At 44.2% G+C, this 22,907-nt stretch overlaps 1 protein-coding gene across 1 annotated transcript in view; it reads right to left on the reverse strand.

Moving 5' to 3' along the window:
• The window catches only part of LOC135214835 (uncharacterized), a 234,841-nt gene that overhangs the window by 18,732 nt on the left and 193,202 nt on the right, over nt 1-22,907 (reverse strand). Inside the window, exon 22 of the mRNA XM_064249233.1 lies at nt 5,239-5,301. Within this exon, the coding sequence (XP_064105303.1) occupies nt 5,239-5,301 (63 nt within the window). The remainder of the gene's footprint in view (nt 1-5,238; nt 5,302-22,907) is intronic.

The following is a 22,907-nucleotide window of genomic DNA, read 5'->3' on the forward strand; positions in this document are numbered from 1 at the left end:
GTGGGGCCGTCACCACCTCTATAGATCTTACAGACGCCTATTATCATGTCCCGATAGCTCGGCACTTCCGACCATTCCTCGGCTTCAAACTAGGGAAAGAAGCCTACTCCTTCAAGGTAATGCCCTTCGGGCTGAATATAGCACCAAGGGTTTTCACGAAACTGGCGGAGGCAGTGGTGCAGGAGCTAAGGTCTCAGGGTATATTGGTGGTGGCGTACCTAGACAACTGGCTAATCTGGGAGATGGACAAAGACAAGTGTATGAAAGCCACGGACAAGGTCATGTCTTTCCTGGAATATATAGGGTTCAAGATCAACATGGCCAAGTCCTGGTTGACTCCATAGTCCAAGTTCCAGTGGCTAGGTATTCATTGGGACTTGGATTCACACACACTTTCCATTCCAGCAGGGAAGAGGAAGGAGATTGCCAAGGCAACAAGACAATTCTTAAAATGCAAAAAGACTTCGAGAAGGAATCAGGAGAGGATCCTAGGCTCGCTCCAGTTTGGCTCGGTCACAGACGTTCTGTTGAAAGCCAAGCTCAAGGACATCAATCGAGTTTGGCGTTCAAAGGCAAATGCCAAGTGTCGGGACAAGTTCGCCCGGATACCTCTGATTCTCAGAAAACGTCTGCGCCCATGGACAAAGGCCACAAACCTAGCCAAAGAGTTACCGTTGCAGTTTCCTCCCCCGTCCCTAGTGGTGCATACGGACGCATCACTGACAGGTTGGGGAGGTTATTCACAGCACGAGAAGGTTCAGGGAACTTGGTCACCTCAGTTCCAAAAGCTTCACATCAACATTCTGGAAGCTATGGCAGTGTTTCTGACTTTAAAAAAGCTCCGTCCTCCAAAGAAGACTCATATCAGGTTGGTCCTCGACAGTGCGGTAGTGGTACACTGTATAAACAGGGGTGGTTCAAAGTCAAGTCATGTGAACCATGTGATGGTAGCAATTTTTTCTCTAGCAGCCAAGAACACCTGGCATTTGTCGGCTACCCATCTGGCAGGAGTCCACAATGTAGTGTGGCAGACGCACTGTCTTGATCAGTCCCCCTGGAGTCAGAATGGTCACCATTGGACCAACGAATCCTTCAAGAGGGTTTGCAAAAAGAGTACCTCCGGGTCTGGAAGTAGATCTGTTTGCTACAGAGGCAAACCACAAGCTGCCTTGTTACGTAGCCCCAAATCTGGACCCTCTAGCAAACGCTACGGACGCCCTGAGTATAGATTGGAACCAGTGGACGAAGATTTATTTATTCCCTCCAGTGAACCTTCTCCTGAAGGTGCTGCACAAGTTGAGATCCTTCGTAGGTCAGGTGGCTCTCATAGCTCCTCACTGGCCCAAGGGCAATTGGTTTCCCCTTCTCCTGGAACTAGGTCTTCGTCCTCACCCTCTCCCGGACTTGAGGCTGTCGCAACAAGTTCAAACGAGGACTGTGTTCGATTCCTCAGGTCTTCACAAAACCCTAACTTTATGGATTTCATGAAGTTTGCAGGTAAGAGAGTAGGGGACATTGATCCACATAACATTTTGTTCTTGGAGTCAGACAAGTGAGAATCTACACTTCGCCAGTATGATTCAGCAGTTAAGAAATTGTCTTCATTCCTCAGAGAATCAAATATCAAAGTAATGACAATGAACGTGGCTATAACCTTCTTCAGGTCTTCGTTTGAACAAGGCTTGGCAGCTGCAACAATAACAACCACTAAGTCAACTCTGAAAAAGATTTTTCTTCTTGGGTTTGGTATCAATCTAACTGAGTCTTATTTCACCTCTATCCCAAGGGCATGTGCACGCCTGCGGCCCATTCACAGACCGTCGTCAGTGTCATGGTTTCTTAACGATGTTCTTAAGGTGGGTACACACGTGCGAACCGAACCTTGTATTGTAACCGATTCTTGTAACAAAAACGCAAGTGTGGATGGTTCCTCGAACCCGAACCCCGAACCCACGAGGTTCGAGGCTCCGTTCGCCCTCCGTCCCGGCAATTGTCGGTCTTTGGGCCCGAATCAAAGGGAGGTCTCTTTGAACGTTACGCCATATGTGGACGGGACCTGTATTACACGCGTAACAACAGAGGTTACTGAACTTGTTAACACCGACTATGAACAAGGCCGTCCATAGTAGAGTCCCTTGTTTTGGTCAGTCAGTACGTATATGTCTACCATGGCTGATTGAAGTGACGAAGAGGTCCTTCAATTTATTAGTTATTACGAAGAACAGACTTTACTGTGGCCAGAAACTTCTTGGAATCTCATGTCAGCGAGTAATTCCCGACCACTGTATTCTACCCTTCTAGTATATAACCTTGATTGCCACCATCTTCTTTTATTTCGCTTCATCTTCGTTAAATAATATATATAAATATACGCGGCAGCTGCTACTTGCATGGTGGCCATCGTCGGTAAACAACCCGGACAGAGATAGACTGATGATCGCAGTGGATTGAAATGAAGTTACGTGCTTAACGTGGTTACGGTTCGTCCTCAACATTTTGACACCTTGTAACCGTATATGCGTAACTCAGTTACACATACAAGGTTCAGCTCTCACGTGTGTACCCACCTTTAGGTTAGCCTCGGAAACAGACAACTCCAAATGTGATTACCAAACCCTTTTGCGTAAGACACTGTTTTTATTGAGTCTGGCTTCAGGTGCCAGGATACCGGAGCTGTCATCTTTATCTAGAGATGAAGCGCATATAGAGTTCCTTTCCTCGGGGGACGTGTTGCTTTCGCCAAATAAAGAATTTCTGGCTAAGAATGAAGACCCTTTGATGAGGTGGTCTCCATGGAAGATTGTTCCGCTTCCGCAGGATCCATCTTTATGTCCTGTTAAAACTCTTAAGGACTATTTATCTAGAACATCTACCTATTCCGTAGGCCCCCTTTTCATTAGAAACGATGGTGGTACACTATCCCTAAAGGGCATTAGGCAGCAGATTTTGTATTTTATCAAGAAAGCCAGCCCAGGGTCATTTCCCAAGGTGCATGACATTCGGGCTATAGCAACTTCTGTAAATTTCTTCAAATATATGAACTTTGATGATCTGAAGAAGTATACTGGTTGGAAGTCACCCTTGGTTTTCAAAAAGCATTACCTTAAGTCTTTGGAGGATCTTAAATATCATGCAATAGCTGTAGGGAGACCAGTGTCTCCTGCTACTACATCAATATAGTACCATCCTTGTGTCATATGAATCTTTTCCATTATGCCAGCCTCATTAACATTTTACCTACCTCAGCAAATGTCCTTAGTTTGTTAGAATTGGTGTAGTGTTACGTTTATACAAATTATTGGTAATTATTTTATTATGTGCGTGTTTTGTTGCCACATGTTATTGCTATATGGTATATTTTGTAAATAATAAATTGTATTTTTCCAATTCTAGACTATTTTTTTGTTTTCTTTAACCCTTCTGAGTTCAATTTAATATTGTATTTCATTTCAGAGGGGTGTAGCTTGGTGTTTTTTTTCTCTGGTACAATTTTCACGGAGCGACACTGCGAGCCCAGAAAAGGGATTTTGACGTAGGAATAATCTTTTTCTGGGCGAGGAAGCCGTGTCGCCCAGTGAAATCCCCCCTATTTTTCCCCACCCTTGCTGTGCACCAAGCTTCAATGCTATCGATAAGTATGACATCACAGACTCCTTCAACAGGGTAGCTAGGTGTGACCTATGGGTCGGCTCCCCGTATTTAGGGTCTTTTGATGAGGAAAAGGCTAATTGGAGGGGTTGCTGTGGTAGTGTTTAACACTCGCCCCAGTTTTATACCGACACTTTTATTTAGGTGAGCGAGTCAGAGACTTCTGACATGTCCAATTTAGCAGTTCTCTGGTATTATAGCAATATTTTACTAGAAATAGTGCTAAAGAGGACTCATTTCACTGGGCGACACGGCTTCCTCGCCCAGAAATAGATTTTTCCTACGTCAAAATCCCTTATTTACATCTAGAATGGCAGAAACAGAATGAGGTTGGTTGCTCGGTCGTTCCCAGTATTCCCATTAGTGGGCGGGACTGGTCACTTACAAAAAACGATTGAAGGGCTACCATGAGTTTTGAATTTAAGGTGCAGAGCAACTTAGAAATTTTTGCTATGTAATTACTTGATAAGATACTTATATAAGTCTCATTATACAACTACCAAATATGTGCATACCAACACAGAGAATAACTTCATTTGCTTTTTTAGCTTGTTAACAGAAATACCACAAAATGACAATGCAAGAAAGCTATTATCATCTACAGTACTGAAACTGTTCCAAAGTTAGAGCTATAATTATATCTGCAATAACTGGCTTCAAATATGCAAAGTTTAGCTTTCACAGTTATAATTATAAAAGTTACTGTCTAATGTAAAAGTAAAAATATGGTGGAGTAATGATGGTAGTTTATATCTGACAATGTCTCCAAGGGTTGAGAGAGAGAGAGAGAGAGAGAGAGAGAGAGAGAGAGAGAGAGAGAGAGAGAGAGAGAGAGAGAGAGAGAGAGAGAGAGATATTGGTGGAAGAATAAATGGGAGTGATTGAATGGCGGTCGTAAGCGTGTGTCTGTTGTGGCGCTCTGTTGTGTATATCAGTGGCGGGAGTGTGTTATGGGAGTCGAAAGCAGTAAGGCGTCCGGTGAAGTCAGAGTTAGTTTTGGCAGCCATTATCCATTGGTGGTCAGTTGATGTTGTGTTATTTGACTGATTTTGGTGTTGTAAAGTTGTTGTGCATGTGTCTGTCTGGTTGTGGTGAAGTGGAAGAGGTTGGTAGTGCATTTCGGTGTCTTTGGGGCAGCGCTGGTGTTGGGGTTGTTGTGCTGGGGTAAGTCATGTGGTTGTCGTGTTGTTTCGAGCTGTCTGTGTTCGTTTGCTCAGTGATTTGTTGACTTAAGTAGTTGTTGGATTGTGGTTCTCGGTTGGTTGGTTTGTGTCGTGATTATCGGCGGTGGTTGTGTCTCGGCTAGCCTATATCCAGCGGACAGCACAGCCTATCCCTGAGTATCCGGAGCCTGAGGTGAGAACGTGTTTGTGTTTTGTGTCCAGTATATCGTTAAACCAATTGTCCTGCAGGTAAAAAGTAACGTAAAGGGGAATGTGTGAGCTGGGAGTTTGCTTGTTTTTTTACTTAGCTTTGATTCCGCCACAATATTACATGACCATAGATAATGATGAAACAACAACTGGCCATATCCTACCTTTACATCTTTGTAAATGTACATTATAAACATGAACAATTCATAATACGTACCGGTTTGGGTTCTTTTTTAACATGAGGCTCAGCAAATTTTACTGTAATAGCTATTCCTTTGATCTGAAAAAAAAAATTTATTTATTTATAATGAATATTACAAAAATGCTATGCTGTATTGACATTCCTTAAATTGAAGAGTTCCTGACATCACAATATGACAAATTTGTATTTGTTTTTCATAACTAGCAAATCTTCGGTCTTAACATTAGGATTTACTAGCGCCAAGCTGGAAACCGGTAGAATTAAATTAAACTTGTGCAATCCAGGGACTATTGGCATTTATACCAGGTCACAGGGCATGTATACCCAGAATGCCCTCGGCGCCGTGTGACCGACCCGCCAGTTATACTTCTAACCCAGTTAGACTGCTAGAGGGGTGGTTCGAGGTGGGCCCTTTAACTGTTAAGACCTCAGGTTAGTTAGTTATGAAAAATACAAATTAGTTACAAATTTGTCATTTGTTCATATACGAAACAAACCTTTGGTCTTAACATTAGGATAGACTTACTTATTGGAGGGAGGTAAGTCTGTAACTGACTGGGAGTTTGCCACCTAAATCCATTTTCGAATATTGGGAGAATTCTAAGAGAATGCACTATAACCTTTGAACCAAAGATATAAGGAGATCTATTGGTTTCCATCACTCGTTGCTGGTATCATGCCATGGTTTATAAACTATGGGGAAATAGGGGACCCCCTATTCTCATAAACCACTCTTTTCCCTTGTGTCTGGATCTACCATCACCCCTCCCTTCCAACTACTGAGAGGGGTGTGTTGCTACTGGAAAGTATACTATACTCTAACATAACTTTACAGTATGGCTGACCACCTCACCTGCATCTAGTCCGTTCCAGCTCATGATGGTACTCTCCTTCATACTGCCCGTAGGTAAAGGAGTAGAAAGAAAGTAGTAAAGACAAAAAGACCAGTCATCCCATTCATTCTACTTTCATACCTTCATCTTAGACTAGACACTAACTGATCCACCAGGGGTACTGGATGAGCTATACCACTTGCTGGGCCGCCACCACTGGACCCAAGGAAAAGGTATCCAAGGATCTATGGGTAACATCTTTTAAATAAAAGGAAGTGAAAGTCGTTTGGCGTTTCCAAACACCAGCTTTCAGAATTCTCTCGACAGACATATTCTTCTGGAATGCCAAAGAAGCACTCAAGCCCCTAATGTCATGAGCCCTAGCCTTCTCCTGGCTATCTGACCCCTTGCCTTCTGTCATGTAGGCATTCCTGATCATTTCTCTTAGCCAAAACGATATTGTATTCCTGGACACTTCCTTTTTGTTCCGTCCTGTACTTACGGCGCTTGGGCTATGCCCTAAATTCCATAATCAATCAATCAATCCTGTACTTACGAACAACCTCCTGCACCCCGGCCTGAGGTGCCTTGTCCTCCTTAAGTACTCTCTTGTTACCCTGACGGGACACACAAGCATCTCATCTTTGTCATTATCTACAAAAGTGTCAAACCTGCTGTCCACTACTGATGGGTTTTGAGTCTTGGCCACGAATTCTGGCACAAACTCGAATGCCATTGACTTCCAACCTCTCGAGTGCTTTACCATAGACGACAGGCCATGTAGCTCCCCCACCCTTTTGGTTGAAGCTAGGGCCAATAAGAAGACTCTTTAGGGTCAGGCTCCTATCTGTGGACTGCCTTAGTGGTTTGTAGGGGGGGTTTTGTCAGACTACTCAGTACCATGGTCAAATCCCAATCTGGGGCTTTCAGTTCCTTTGGTAAGCATGACTGCTCAAAGCTCTTCATCAACATGGCCAACTCCCATGAAGATGAAATGTCCACGCCTTTCATGCGTAAGACCGAGGCTAGAGCCACCCTGTACCCCTTCACTGCAGACACAGACATATGCCTTTCTGTCCTGAGATATATCAGAAAGTCTGCTAATTGCTGAATAATGGTACCGAGAGGAGACAAGTTCCCTCTACGACACCAATCAAAGTATGCCGACCATTTCCCTTGGTATACTGCTGCCGATGACCTTCTGATATTTCCTGCCATGTGCGCTGCTGCTTTTTACGAAAACCCTCTCGCTCGCAAGAGATACTCGACAGTTTCCACCCATGAAGCGATAGCGACTTCACCGACCGGTGGTACCTCTCCACGTGAGGCTGACATAGCAGGTTGTTCCATGGTGGTAACTCTCTTGGTACGTCTATCTGGAGTTCCAAGAGGTCCGGAAACCATTCCGCCTTTGGCCATAACGGAGCTACCAGAGTCATTCTGAGGTTCTGAGACCACATTACCCTGTTCAGAACCTGACGGATTAGACAAAAAGGAGGAAATGCGTAGACGTCCAGATTGTCCCATGGGTGTTGTAGAGCGTCTTCTGCTATTGCCTCTACGTCCAGGACTACCGAACAATAAACTCCCAACTTCTTCTTGTACCTGGTTACGAATAGGTCTATGATCGGCCTTTCCCACAACCTGAGCATTCTGTCCACAACTTGTTGGTGCAAGGACCACTCCATTCCCAGGATCTGATCCCTTCTGCTCAACTTGTCGGCCACCACGTTTCTTTTTCCCGGAATATATCTGGCCCCGATGTCTACCACGTTCTCTACAGCCCACTGATGAAGTTGAACTGTCATCATATGTAACTGTCAAGACACTAGACCTCCTTGTTTGTTTATGTAAGCTACTACTGTGGTGTTGTCTGACATCAAAACCACTGAATGCCCCTGCACCCTCTCCCGGAATTCCTGTAGTGCCAGAAATGCTTCTTTTAGTTCCAGCACGTTTATATGGAGTTTGTCCTCGCCGCTCCATTTCACTGAAACCATCAGCTCCTCCATATGCGCTCCCAACCTTCTAATGACGCATCTGAGAACAGCAAGAGATCTGGTGAGGGTTGCTGAAGGGGAACACCCACTGTCAGATTGCTGTCCTTCACCCACCACAGCAGGTCTTTCCTCACTTCTGCCGACAAGGGAATCTGCTCGTAGGGGTGACCTACTATTGGCGACCAGAACTCCTTCATCCTCCATTGTAGAGACCAAAGATGTAACCTCCCTTGTGGTACTAGCTTCTCCAAGGAAGTTAGAACTCCCAGTACTACCTGCCACTGTTTTGCTGGCTGTGTTTGTTTTTTTAGAAAGGCCTTCACCACTTGTTTGCATTTCTCTACTCTCTGGTCTGTTGGGAATACTCTGGCTTTTATTGTGTGTATGACCATTCCCTGAAACACCAGCCGTTGACTTGGATCAAACTGCGACTTCTCCCGATTTATCACAATGCCTAAGCTGTGACAAAACTGTAGAAGGATCGCTCTGTCCCTGAGTAATTTCTCTCTGGACTTTGCTATCATCAGCCAATCGTCTAGATATCTTATTAGCCTGATCCCCTGAGCATGCGCCCATGTCGACACGAGAGCGAACACACTTGTAAATACTTGAGATGTTGTCAATCCAAAGCACAGAACTTTGAACTCGAAAACTTTCTCTGCCAGACTGAAGCGGAGAAATTTCCTGGAAGACTGATGGACTGGGATCTGAAAGTATGTGTCTTTAAAGTCGATCGTCAGCATACAGTCCCTGATCCTGACTGCTTGTAGAACCGTCTTTGGAGTTTCCATTTTGAACCTGGTTTTTCTTATAAACAGATCCAAAGTTGACAGGTCTATTACTGTCCTCCAGTCCCCACTGGCTTTGGGTACCAGGAAAATCCTGCTGTAAAACCCCTTTGACGGCATGGATACTTGTTCCACAGCCCCTTTTTCCATCATCTTCTTCACTTCCTCTTGCAGAATAAAAGCCTTCTGAGGTTCTTGAGCATAAGCGAGGTGAAGCAATGGCTGTTCTGTCAGGGGTGGGGATACTTCGAACAGAATCAAATACTGGACTCTGAGAACCTCCAACACCCACTGCTCTGCTCCCAGTTCCTGCCATACCTTCCAGTGATTTGCCAGGCAACCCCCCACTGGTGTGGCCGAGTGATGAGAGGCGCCTTTCCTATCATCTCGAGCCCCTTCCTCTTTCCCTAATCCCCCTTCCTCTGTTATTTCTATTGTGAAAGGGCAGATGAGTCAATTTCTTTGGGGAAAAGGGCCTTGTTGCCCTATTAGGGATATTATGCCTCACTGGCTTCTTCCGAGGTATTTGTTGTTGCCTTACTTCCATAGGATTAGCCTGACTGCTAGATGTTTTCCTGACTGACTGCTGTACCAACCTATCGTTAGTGTCCATCCTTCTCCTATCTATGGCCTCTTCTAGTATGGCCTCTGGTAACAGCAATTGCGACTCTAAGATATTCTCATTCCTCATTACTAGCAGGGAATCCAAATCAACAGTGCGACTTAGCCTGGCCAAAGCTGCATCCCTCCTCATTAAAAGGATATTTGCCCAAACATTGGCACTTAAATTTGTCAAGTACACAATTGCTTTGGCACCTGATTGTAGCAATCTAATGAACATTGATTCATCCACTGCCTTCCTCGTCACTTCTGAGGATGCAATCTTTGCAACTGCTGTCAACCAAAGATCCAACCAAGAAGAGGTCTGAAAGACAGAAGAGGCTGTCACTTCTAATGTAGCAGCCTCTTGGCAAGTCATCAAAGGGCATTCCATTTTCACTTGATCTAAGTTTAATCCAGGCCTTAACCTTACCACATTTGGGTTAATTTGTCTAGCCAGTAAAGGAACCGTTGATGTCATAATATTTTTTATGTTTCATCATTGGAGGGGGGATAAACTTAAACGATCTATTCGATCTTAAGGAATTATCCCTTCCCGCAATCCGTGCGTTTACATGTTGTAAAACGGACTCCGCATGATTCGAACAAGGCAACTCATATGACACCTTGGTATCCTTTTTCGTACCAAACGCCATGTCAATCCCCGGAGGAAGCATACTGGCAGGTGTTTCCGTTCTCTACGAAAGGTTATTGAATTGAAGAATCAAATCAATCACCTCGGCATACGAAGCCAGAAACTCTTGGTTCTCTCCTTCCTCCGTTTCTAGCGTACTATGCTCTGCCACGGGAGACGCTATCTCACTCCTATCCCCTGACAACTGTTCGGGTGCTTCATGGCCGTCTGCCCCTACGGCCGCGGCTTCTTTGATCTCCGCTGACCGCCGACGGCTCGGTCCCCAACAGTCAGCAGGAGAACGAGACCGGCTCACTCCTCTGCTTGCAGATCTAGAGCGAGAATCTCGCCTATATCTCCAAGATGAGGGCTCTCTCAAAGCCGAGTTCACTTCCTCTTCATCCCAGCGTTTGCAGTAAAACCACTCCCAACGTTCTGCATCGTTGTAACCAAAGAAGTTGTTGGCCTAGCCGCGACATTCTTTCCCATAAAGTGCAAACCCGGGGGATGAGGAATATTCAGCGCTGCCGGATTCAGCTGGAACCGTGACGCCACATAATGCGACAGCAAATCTTCCAAGGTTGGTACGCCTGGAAGGCCTAGAACCGCCCAAGTACCCTCCATCCTGTTCGAATCGGGAGCCGGCACCTAGAACAAAGATGGCGATGCTCCCCCCCTCGCTGCTGGGAACAAAGGAGCGTAAATATTATGTATCAAATTACCCAAAACCCCTCCTGGCGTTTCCGAAAACGAACCACTAGGAGAAACTGAAGGGGTATAGGACAAATCAAAGGCCGGTGGCAAAACATATGGAGCAGTCTGGTGTATTGCCATCGACTCACTTGCTCATTCGGACTCTTGTAAGCGGCTTCGTCCACTAGCTTTGAGCTTAACAGCCACTGACTTCCTGCCTTTCCTGCTGACTGGGATGTGACCGTCCTGGTCTGAAGAAGAAGAAGAATTCCCTCTTCTCCTCTTGGCCCAAGAAACAGTCGCGAAATCCAGTACCCTCCTACGCTTGACTGGTACACGCCGTGACGTCATCGAACTTAGTGATGACGCCGATTTAGAGAAAGAAGACGAATCACGCCTTTTCTTTTTGCCTTTCTTATTAATTTTCTTCTCTAAATCCTGTAATTTCTTCATTACAGTGTGTACTACCGAGTCAGGAAGCGTATTTGAGTCCGCAGGCAGCGAAGAAGACTGAGAATCAGTCGGCTGTGACGTCATCGCGTCTGCCGTGTCGGTGTGTGACGTCGGTTGTGACGTCACCAATCTTGTAGGTAGAGATTGGGCTGCTGCTGCTGGCATCCCTGCGTTTGCAGCAAAACCACCCCCGTTTTTTTTTTGTGAGTAGTAGATGGCATTGAGGGCATATTTATTGCATAAAACCATCAACAGATTGTGTTGGATATTTTCACTTGATTTCATCAGAATACAAGCTTTACATAAATATCTTTTCTGGGTCGACCTGTGTTCACCAGTGAAAAGGTCCTTCTTGCTTCTTTTCTGATATAAATAGTTTTCCAAATATACCAGAGAAAGATTTAGCATTGGTATGCAGAGGTTACTACCCATGCGCGAGCACCCCTAAGGGCGTCGTGTATAAAGAAAGGGCGTGTGAAAGCCACTATCACAGGTTGTCTACCATTTAGATTATTCCTCATCAACATTCATCCGCACTGTCTTGAACCACCCCGCCACCGCCCGATGCTAGCGCCATCTCTCATCCTTCTTTGGAAATTTGTGGTTCCTGCATGCGGTATTTTTCTTTTGTGCTATTACCCACAAATTATTGGATTTAACGTGATGGCTGAAGCCCAGATGCCACCGACACATATGTTAAGTACCCCAACGTCTGTTTTCAATAGAAAAATTGAGGTATTTGTGGTAATAGCCCCATGAACCCGTATTTTATTGCGGGGGCACGGGGTAGCGGCCATGTTCAGCTATCCAAGAGCGTACACAAAGCATCGTTGTGTTTTGATTTAGGTATATATATATATTTATATTTGACGACTTGCCGTATCGCTCTTTCACATGCCTTTAAAATTATATCTTTTTGGTAGGAACATCATGCTTTTAGGTCGCTATTAAATGTTTAAGTCTAATGAATTTAGATTTAAAAAATAGTTGGATCGCTATCCCGTAATGGTGGCGATGTAAACAAAGCCAGGTTCCAACGAATATTCTTTAGGGTAGTCACATTACGAAGCGAGAAAGGGAGTTTCTACACGACCAGTAGTAGTAAGGTTAATATAAAGTTACATATATCTCTTTATTTTAAAAAAGTAAGAAGGGATATTTCCCCCCTTTCTTTTTTCCCGACCTCATGAGGCCTACCTAGGCCTCTCTCTCTCGCTCGCTTATTTGATTCCGTGACTAGGTTATATCATATATGCATGTGTTAGTTGTTAGAAGTTATTTAATCAATTTTAAGACAGTAACTGAGAGGAGCGTACTATAAGGTTCACATGGAGATAGTGAAATATATTTCCAGTGTTGAAGTAAGGCTGGATTTATCCCCCTTTTCTTCAGTAGCCATTATCAAGTAGTTACATAGGTTTCCTTTTAGAATTCCAAGGTAGCCTGGGCTAAATCCTTGTACACGCTACCCCTAGTCAATGAAATTGACATAGGCTCTCAGGTTACAAAAATTGTTATTATTAAGGTAGCTTATACACTAGTATAGCCAGAACTTTGTACCATATATACATGACATAGGCTAGCCTATATTTACCAAATTATATGGCCCTCTGCCGCTAGCGAAGTATCACAGTGACCCACGGCATGACATGGCCACGTTACCGATGAATGACCATCTTGTTTAAGGGAAGCCAGTCTAAGACTAGGTTTCCTGAAATTTATGCTACTTTTGAGTGGATTCAAGATGGTCATAGATATATGACCTTGTCTTTATCTGGGCCATATCGTCTACCTATATGTCTGACGAAAATGTCTCCCTATTGGTTAACGATACTCGTAATCGGCAGGCTGGCCATAAGTGATCGCGTGAGTGGCCAGTATATAACGGACCATTGCTCACGAACTCACTCCCTCCCCTTCCCCTCCTTCCCCTCCACCCTTCCGTATAGCCCCTCCCCCCCTTTGACCCACTGGGGATCAGACGGGGGGGGGGACAGGGCTGAGTGGTAGGTAATACGATGATGATTAGTCACGGAGCTCCGCCAACGGAGCTCCGTATTCAAAGTTTTGAACTCTGGCAGCTAATAAATATTGTATTAGGGAAGTTAATCATTATCCCTTCATTATTTATAGTAAGAGTTATTCAACTCTTATTCATGCTCCGGTGCTCAAGCCGGCTGGGAGACACCTTCCCTCGACGGGCTCTTAGGGGCAAGTTACATGGTACTTGTTCTTGTCTCCGGACCTAATTACTCCGGTGAATTAGTCCCCCATCGGAGAGCCATTAAGTACACTTCAATTGCTACCTTGTCAGTGTATGTATTTCATATGATCCTATCTCCGGCAGCCACCGGTCCTCCAGTGCGCACCAGAGGAATAGAGCAATCCTTGATCTTCTCGTGAAGATATACATAAATAGATGGGATACAATGAACCCTATCCTAGTAATCGTGTTTGGCTAGATCCAGCAGGACTATCCATTCTTGTATCATGCTAATATAAGTTGCATGCTCCGTTAAACCTAAGTTTAGTTAAGTATCTCCTCTAAGAAGACTAGGTACTTATTGAAAATATTCTATTACAGAAAGCCTATTGTGCGTCCCAGGGATGCCCAGCCTACTTCAGCGATCCGGTGGGCCATGAGGTCTGCTGGTCGCATGCCAACTGCGCCATTTCCTTCTTGGCGGAGGATGGCCAGACGCCTTACATGGTCTGGTTCCCTGAGCCCTGCTCACTCTGCTTCGAGCTAGTATCCATCTTGTGTAATGATGAGGTAAGCTATGAAACTACATTCGGATGTTCATGGTTTCCTAGATAATCTCCTCCTATTCATATTGTCATAGTCCTAATTTAAGATCAAGCCAATAGAACTCAAAGATTTCTCCTCATTCCAGGCAGAAGAGGAAAGCCTGAAAGCGGCCAAGACGAGCCTGAGGCAGTGGGTCTCCGGGTTCAGCTGGAATGCTCCACAAGGATGTCCTTATGTATTAGACTACAGCCTGGGATCCCGTCTGTTCCCTGCTTCTCCGTCGGCTTCGGTGGAGAAAGAAGTAGCTGCCCCCATCATCGAAGCCATCCGGGCTGCGATGGCTCCGCCCCCAGAAGACCAACAGCTGACTGGAGACGTTGCAGCCTTAGACATCCATCTGGAACCGATGGATGAGCAGGTAGGTGGTGAAGTGCTTGAGGCATGTTCTTTTATCAGTCCTACTCCATCTTCCTCTTCATCCTTTCTAGGCTTTGATAAGTCTACTCCTTCACCTTGGGAAAGATCAACGTCAGTCCGACCCAAGGTTAAAACCTTGAAGGCGTCGAAACCATTACACAAGGTTTCGAAATCAACTCCGCCAGCAGTGACGGCGTCGTCATTGGCCCCTAGGCCCTCAACTTTGTCTGAATCGTCGCCTGCTGCCAAGGTTCCTCCTCCCACCAAGGGACAGAGGAGTAAGTCCGCTAAATCCAAGGCAGCGGAGCTTGAATACCAACATGACCTAATGGCTGACAAACTTTTGTCAAAAGTCAGAGAAGCGGTGGACGAGAGGTTGGACGAGAGATTTTATTCTTTACAGCCAACCTCCGTTCCGGACACCCAGTCCGTGTCAGAAATCGTGGCGGAGCAGCTCAGGCCACTAAAAGATATGATTGCAGGCCTGCTCCACTCCGGAACTCCAACGGCTCCGTCATCAGTTCCGGATTCCTCTAAACTACCGCCGTTCGATAAGATCAACCCTTGGCGGTTAGCCCTCCACGCTCCATACCTGGATGGCACCTTGACTATTGAAGGGCTGGGTACTCGACCCCTTTCGGACCTCGAGTTTCACCCCAAAGACCTGCAGTTCCCCTTCAATGGTTTTGTCCGTCTCACCAAGAACGCCCTGATCAGAGTTGACAAAGTTCCTAAGGAGACAGTCATATTTCCGAAGGAACAAGCCCAAGCTGTCTGGGCTCGCACGCTGGCAGACTGGGGATGCGTTAACACCAGGTTAACGCCTCACAAGGGGTCATACACCATCTTTACAACACCCCAAGAGGTCCCATCCCCATTCACGGACAAGATCGCGGAGCTAACGCTCCAGGTGTCTTATGAAGATCTCCCTATGCCAGCTCTTAAGGAGACGGAAGCAGCCTCCCTCCACATGCCAGCCACCAGGGAATTCTGGCATGATGCACCGTCGACTTTTACGGTTGGGAAATTAGACCCTGACTGCGCCTCCACTCTGTTCTCAGACAGACTGCCTGAGAACTTACTGAAAACAGAGTTTGAGAAAAGATCTAGGCTGGCGAGGTCCATCAACGCAGTGACATCACTGGAGTTGGTAGCCTCCATGTATAGAGAAGATCTGTGGTAGCCTCCATGTATAGAGAAGAACAGATCTTCCAGGTCCTAACGAAGAGTCTTTTGCAGACTTTTCAATTAGATTTATTTGAATTCACTGCAGCCAGGAGAACCTGCAGAAAATATGTGCTGGCTGAGGCATCTATTAGGCACGAGCCTAATAGATTGATCAAGTCCTCTTTCTGGGGTAAGAATCTTTTTCCCCAGGAGGAGGTAGACAAGGTTTTGCAGGAGGTCTCTAGAACCAATCAGAGCCTCCGAGTTCGTTGGGGACTTCCATCAAAACGAAAGTTCGATCCAACGAGCAAGCATCAGAAACTGAAAAAGAAGCAAAGGTACTACGCCCCGTATAAAGCTTCCCAGGCCCAACAACAATATCAGCCTATCTCTCTGCCCCAGGTGTCGAAACCCTCGACTTCTAAGGCACCTCCGCCACAACAATTTATGATAGTACCAGCCCCACAAGGCTCGCAACCAACTGCTACGGCAACTTGGATGTCTTCTCCGGCCATCAACCCGGTCTACGAAGCCACCGGATCATTTCGGGGCTATGCCAGACAATCCGGCAGTGGCATAGCTAGAGGTCAGTCACGTCAACGTGGCAGACCTAGAGCCATAGGTGCAAGGGGAGGCAGAGGTTTCAAACCAGCACAAAACCAGTGAAATGAACCAGGTAGGAGGGAGACTATACTGGTTCAGAGATCAATGGACCTTCAGCCCTTGGGCTCACAGTATTGTTTCCAAGGGGCTGGGTTGGAGGTGGATAAAGGGGTCTCCACCTCCGCCGGTGAACTTCTTCCAGACACCCTCACCGGATCCGGAGGAGTTTACCAAAGATCTCCAACAGAAGAAGGCGATAAAGAGGGTAAAAAGCCTAAAATTCCAGGGACGTCTGTTTACTGTTCCAAAGAAGAATTCTACCAAAATGAGAGTAATTCTGGACTTGTCCAAACTCAATTCTTACATTCTTTGCGACAAGTTCCGTATGCTGACTGTCTCTCAGGTACGGACCTTACTTCCCCGTGGGGCCGTCACCTCCTCTATAGATCTTACAGACGCCTATTATCATGTTCCAATAGCAAGAAACTTCTCTCCATACCTAGGCTTCTGCCTAGGCACCAGATCTTATGCTTTCAAGGTGATGCCGTTCAGCCTCAACATTGCACCCAGAGTTTTCACGAAACTCGGAGAGACAGTAGTACAAGAACTCAGGAACCAAAGAATAACGACTGGATCATTTGGGCGAACACAGTCGAAGAATGTCACAGGGCGACATCCAAAGTAATTCAGTTCCTGGAAAGTCTAGGTTTTCAGTTGAACCTGAAGAAATCCCGGCTGGAACCAGCAACCCAGTTCGAATGGCTGGGGATTCATTGGGACCTGGAGTGTCACAAGCTATCTCTTCCTCCCAAAAAGGTCAAGGAGATAGCGTCAGCTATACAACAATTTATCAGGAACAGAAAGATATCTCGGCAATCTCTAGAAAGAATTCTCGGCTTACTTCAATTTGCGTCAGTAACAGACGTCCTACTGAAAGCCAAACTAAAAGACATCAATCGAGTTTGGAGAAAGAGAGCCAACATTCATTTAAGAGACAAAGTCTCAACAATTCCCCCTGTACTACTAAAGAGACTTCTCCCTTGGACGAAACCCAAGAACCTTGCCAAAGCAATACCAATGCAAGTTCCCCTCTACAAGTGACGATTCATACAGACGCGTCACTCAGTTGTTGGGGGGGGGGATACTCCCAACACCAGGGGACCTGGTCCTCCAAGATGAAAAATTTCCACATAAATGTGTTGGAAGCGATGGCAGTGTTGCTAACCCTAAAGCACTTGTCTCCTCCCAAGAAAAATCATGTGAGGATAGTTTTGGACAATACAGCAGTAATCCACTGTATAAACAGGGGGGTTCCAAATCACCCAAACTGAATCATGTTCTAGTAGCAATCTTTTGACATTGGTACCTGTCAGCAACACATCTGGCAGGAGTAAGAAACATAATAGCGGACGCTTTATCCAGGACCAAACCTCTAGAGTCAGAATGGTCCCTAGACATGAATTAGTTTCGGTGGATATCCAGTCTGGTTCCAGGCCTCCAGGTAGATTTGTTTGCAATAAGCTCCAATCACAAACTTTCGTGCTATGTGGCCCCCAACCTGGACCCTCTGGCTTATGCCACAGACGCATTAGTGATAAACTGGAACCTCTGGCAGAATATTTATCTGTTCCCTCCAGTGAATCTTCTGATGAAGGTACTACACAAACTACGCTCCTTCAAAGGACAAGTAGCTCTGGTAGCACCCAACTGGCCCAAAAGCAGCTGGTTTCCACTCCTTCTAGAGCTGAAACTCCATCCCAAACGAATCCCACGACTGGAGTTGACACAAGTGGTTCAAACACAGACTGTGTCAGCTTCCTCAGGAATTCTACAAACCCTAACTTTGTGGATTTCATGAAGTTTGCAGCTCATAAAGAGGCAAATATTGATCCAGACAATGTCATATTCATAGAATCTGACAAAAGGGATTCAACGCTTAGGCAATACGATTCGGCTGTTAAGAAATTAGCGGACTTTTTAAAGAATTCAGATATTCGTCAGATGACCCCAAATCTGGCCATTTCATTCTTTAGAACTCTGTTTGAAAGAGGCCTAGCCACTAGTACAATTACAACGATTAAATCAGCCCTGAAAAAGATTTTTCAGGTCGGATTTAACATAAATCTAGCAGATTCCTAATTTTCATCCATTCCAAAAGCTTGTGCACGGCTTAGACCAACAGCCCATCCACAAAAGGTTACATGGTTTTTAAACGATGTTTTGAAACTAGCCTCGGACGTCAATAATGAATCCTGCTCTTACATTACTCTATTGAGAAAAACCTTGTTTCTTACAGCCATGGCCTCAGGCACCAGATCATCAGAATTAGCAGCTCTCTCTCGTAATCCTGAAAACATAGATTTCCTTCCGTCAGGAGAAGTGCTGCTCTCCCCAGATAGGAGTTTCCTAGCAAAAAATGAGTTCCCTCAAAATAGATGGTCCCCTTGGAAGATTATACCTTTACCTCAGGATACATCTCTGTGTCCTGTAGTAACTCTTAAATCCTTTTTAGCTAGGTCCTCCTCACTGTCCTCCAGTCCCTTATTTATCAGAGAGCAAGGTGGCACTACGTATCTCTTTACAGGGTATTAGACAGCAAATACTCTACTTCATAAAACAGGCTAACCTGGAGTCCTTCCCACAGGCCCATGACATTAGGGCTGTAGCCACCTCAATTAATTATTTTCAAAATATGAATTTTGACAATCTTAAGAAGTACACGGGTTGGAAATCTTCTCTAGTATTTAAATGCCACTATTTAAGAAACATTCAACCCTTGAAATATTCAACCATAGCTGCGGGGAGTCTAGTCTCTCCAGAGTAGTTTATCCTCTCATATTTCATTTTTCTGTCCCATTCTTAACCCCTTCTCCCTTCTACCTGCCGCTTGCACTTTCGCCACGATGCCACTCTCCTCGGTGGTGCAGAGATAGGTACCCGGATTAGTTAGGATGTTCTCACTTAAGGAATTTCGAACAGCCTTGGGTTTTCCTCAGTCCTAATTGTACATTTGTAATTAAGGTGTTTATATATATCTCTAAATCATTTGCTAACTGTGCTCATAATTAGTTTTTAAGTCATAGTTTAAGGTCTAGTTTTAAGCTTAACTATTAAGTTTATATCCTAGCATCATTACTTTAAGTAAATTGGTATATATTATTGACAATTTCATTCTCCCTTATATTAGAATTGAGTCATAAGGTTTGGAAGGCATTCTCTTGTATATTTTCACCAGCAAACACAGGTCGACCCAGAAAAGGGATTTTGACGGAGGAAAAATCTATTTCTGGGGAGAGACCTGTGTCGCCCGGTGAAAAGGTCCTTCTTGCTTCTTTTCTGATATAAATAGTTTTCCAAATATACCAGAGAAAGATTTAGCATTGGTATGCAGAGGTTACTACCCTCGCGCGAGCACCCCTAAGGGCGTCGTGTATGAAGAAAGGGCGTGTGAAAGCCACTATCACAGGTCGTCTACCATTTAGATTATTCCCCATCAACATCGATGTCTAGGGTGCGCCGTAACAGCGGTTTCGTCCGCACCGTCTTGAACCACCCCGCCACCGCCCGATGCTAGCACCATCTCACATCCTTCTATACATTTGGATTTTAATACTGGATTGGAAAGGAATAGGGATGGGAAACCAGGGTAGGGTTTCACCGGGCGACACAGGTCTCTCCCCAGAAATAGATTTTTCCTCCGTCAAAATCCCTTTTATCAGAGTGAAAACAGTAAAATGTGTTCTTTCATGCCAAATAGTTTTGATTAAAATAAGTTTCTCAAATTTTGTTTATGGTCAAGTTTGATGGTGCTATACCGAATCTTGCGGGAGTTTCATCCATGATGCCAATGCATGATAATAGTCAGTAGCAGATGAAAATGCTTTTCTCTGCTTCAGCTACATTTTGCAGCTTAAATTTGGCAGTATATGCCCTGTCTGATCTTTTCTCCATAGCGAATAAGGATATAATAGTTATGTAAAAACATATCAGTCCTATTCTACTTAACGTCATTTGTAATATACCTACAGTCATTTTTCACTATCGTACAATGGCTGAAATGCAAGCAAACAGCTGTTGTTACTGGATCCAGTTGTTCATAATAAATCAGCCTTTTCTGGCTGTATGGGTTTACACGACAAGTATAACATTACTAACGATACTTTTAGCATTCTCTTTTACTTTTTTTTACCTTAACTAGAAGCTAGGAAAGATAAAGAGATGGAGGAAAAGGGTTTAGCTGAACTAGAAAATGGGATAGATAAACACAAGACACAAACGGACACGGAGGATGGGCACTGTACCGGGCTACTGCGTGTGGAGAAGTGGGAGCTGGGGTGTTCGTAAAGTCGATCAGTCGTAACTTGCATAGGTCGTAAGTCGACAACTAGCTGTATTAACTGCATTCCCTCCTGAAAAACCCACACTTTTATCTAAAGCGTGGATTTCACTAATCCTTTTAGCAGTAGCTAAAGTTACTTGGAAAAGGGTTTTCATTGTAAGATCTCTTAAAGAGATAGTATCTAATGGTTCAAAAACGTAAGCCTGATAACCATTTTAATGAGATCCAAATTCCAGGAAACCACTGCCTCCTCCTTCTGCCTTGTCGCATCGAAGGATTTAATTAATTCCGACAAATCTTGGTTGGAGGATAAATCTAAGCCTCTGTGTCGGAAAAGTGAACTCAACATGGCTCTATAGCTTTTAATAGTTGATGTGGTCAAAACTTTCACGTTTTTCAGGAATAGCAGAAAATTCTTGCTTTACAATCTGATTGTTTCTATCCAGTTTCCAGCTGGCGCAAGAAGAACAAAGGTCTGTTCTACATATGAATAACTATAAGTTGAAGAGTAGCCAAAAATGGTAAAATAGGGTATCACAATGGCCTAAAAGGTTGATTTTAAATACCTCACCAGTATCATAAATAATTCAAAAGATTAAATTTATTTTGTCAAATAACCATTACTATTCAACAGTCTGAATATCAACTTAAAAGAGAGTCAGCTAAGCTGCTGTAACCTGGAATAGATCAAGGACATGAAGTAACCAAGTGGAACTTCTGGGCAGTGCCAATGTGAGCTCCAAGTTTTATATGGGGGTCATGAATTGAACTAGGGCGATGTTTTTAAAAGTACAGAGTTGCACTTGTATATAAATGGATATATTTCATATTAAAACAGAAGCATTCTTACCAATAATGTAAGGAGTAGGAGCCAGACACCCTGGAAGTGGTCGGCCAACTAGGATGCAAAGGCAATAGTATGTGTTTCCCTGAAACCACAACACCAACCAAAGCAGTCAAAGCTTGGCATGATACCAAAACTGGTCCTAAAGAATACAAAGAATAATGCCTCATTTAAGACAAAGCCAAAGTGGTGGAAACCTCCATGTATCTTTTGTTAAAATGGAATCAATATCACAACTTCCTGTAAAGTTAAAGGAAGTGGACAGTTCACTGATCTTCTGTACCAATACCTTTACCTAGGCCACTGGCTCCTCAGAAATATTGTCATGTGCTCTCAAGACGACCCATCTAAGCCAGAGTGAGACTATTCTTTTTAACCTCCTTGTTACCCTTATCTTTTAATGAGAACAATCTGGCTGAGCCCTCTATGAAATCCCTAGTCCAACGCATCCAAACCTGAACAGCCCTGACGGTACGGATCCTCTCATTCTTACACTGTTGAGAAAGAGGAGGAATGGCAGTAGGAGCCATAAAATGACCTAAAATACATATATTGAGTGTCTTGGCCACAAAGTAAAGAGCCAAACCAGTGGAACTCCGATTTCTGGAATGAGTTGCCCTTCTCATCAAGCCTTAGGAATAATCTTCATTTAGACTGATATTCCTGGATGACCTAGCTTGATAATCTCCACGAGTGAAGATTATGGAGGAAATTTCTGAAGTTAGGCTGATACAATAGCTTCTCCCATATATGAATAGTTCTTTTTATTGGGGATAGAGGCTGAGAAACCATTCCTGATCCTAAAGGGGTATGTATTACAAAATCAGCTGCTGTCTCACCACCTTTATTATTATTATTTAGAAGATGAACCATATTCCTATGGAACAAGCCTACAGGGATCATCGACTTGAAATTCAAGCTTCCAAAGAATATGGTGCTCATTAGGAAGAAAGAGAAGGTAGAAGGAAATACAGAAATATCTCACTTATTAACCCTCTTACGCCGCTTGGACGTATTAAACGTCAAGTCAAAATGTCTCCCGTATGCCGATTGGACGTATTATATGTCGACTCATAAAGTTTTTTTAAAAATTTGCGGAAAAATACTTGTAGGCATACCAGCCAAAAACTTTTGAATCACGCGCCTTGGGGGATGCTGGGAGTTCACAGATCAAGGAGTTGTTTTGTTTACAATCGTTACGCAGGTGCACAAGCGCGAATTTCTTTCTTATCGCACTAAAAAGTATCAGTGACACATCTCAAAAATTATTTCGTCACTTTGACATAATTTTTGCACCATTTTAAATTATCTGTTACATGGAGTATTATATATGAAAATGTGCGCAATTTCATGTAGAATACAACAAAAAATACTTATGATTGTAGCTTTTATCAGTTTCGAAAAATTTTCATATAAATAACGATAAGTGAAAAAATTTCAACCTTCGGTCAACTTTGACTCTACCGAAATGGTCGAAAAACGCAATTGTAAGCTAAAACTCTTATATTCTAGTAATATTCAATCATTTGCCTTCATTTTGCAACAAATTGGACTTCTCTAGCAC

Source organism: Macrobrachium nipponense, chromosome 46, assembly GCF_015104395.2.
Source record: "Macrobrachium nipponense isolate FS-2020 chromosome 46, ASM1510439v2, whole genome shotgun sequence".
In the NCBI taxonomy this organism is placed as follows: domain Eukaryota; kingdom Metazoa; phylum Arthropoda; class Malacostraca; order Decapoda; family Palaemonidae; genus Macrobrachium; species Macrobrachium nipponense.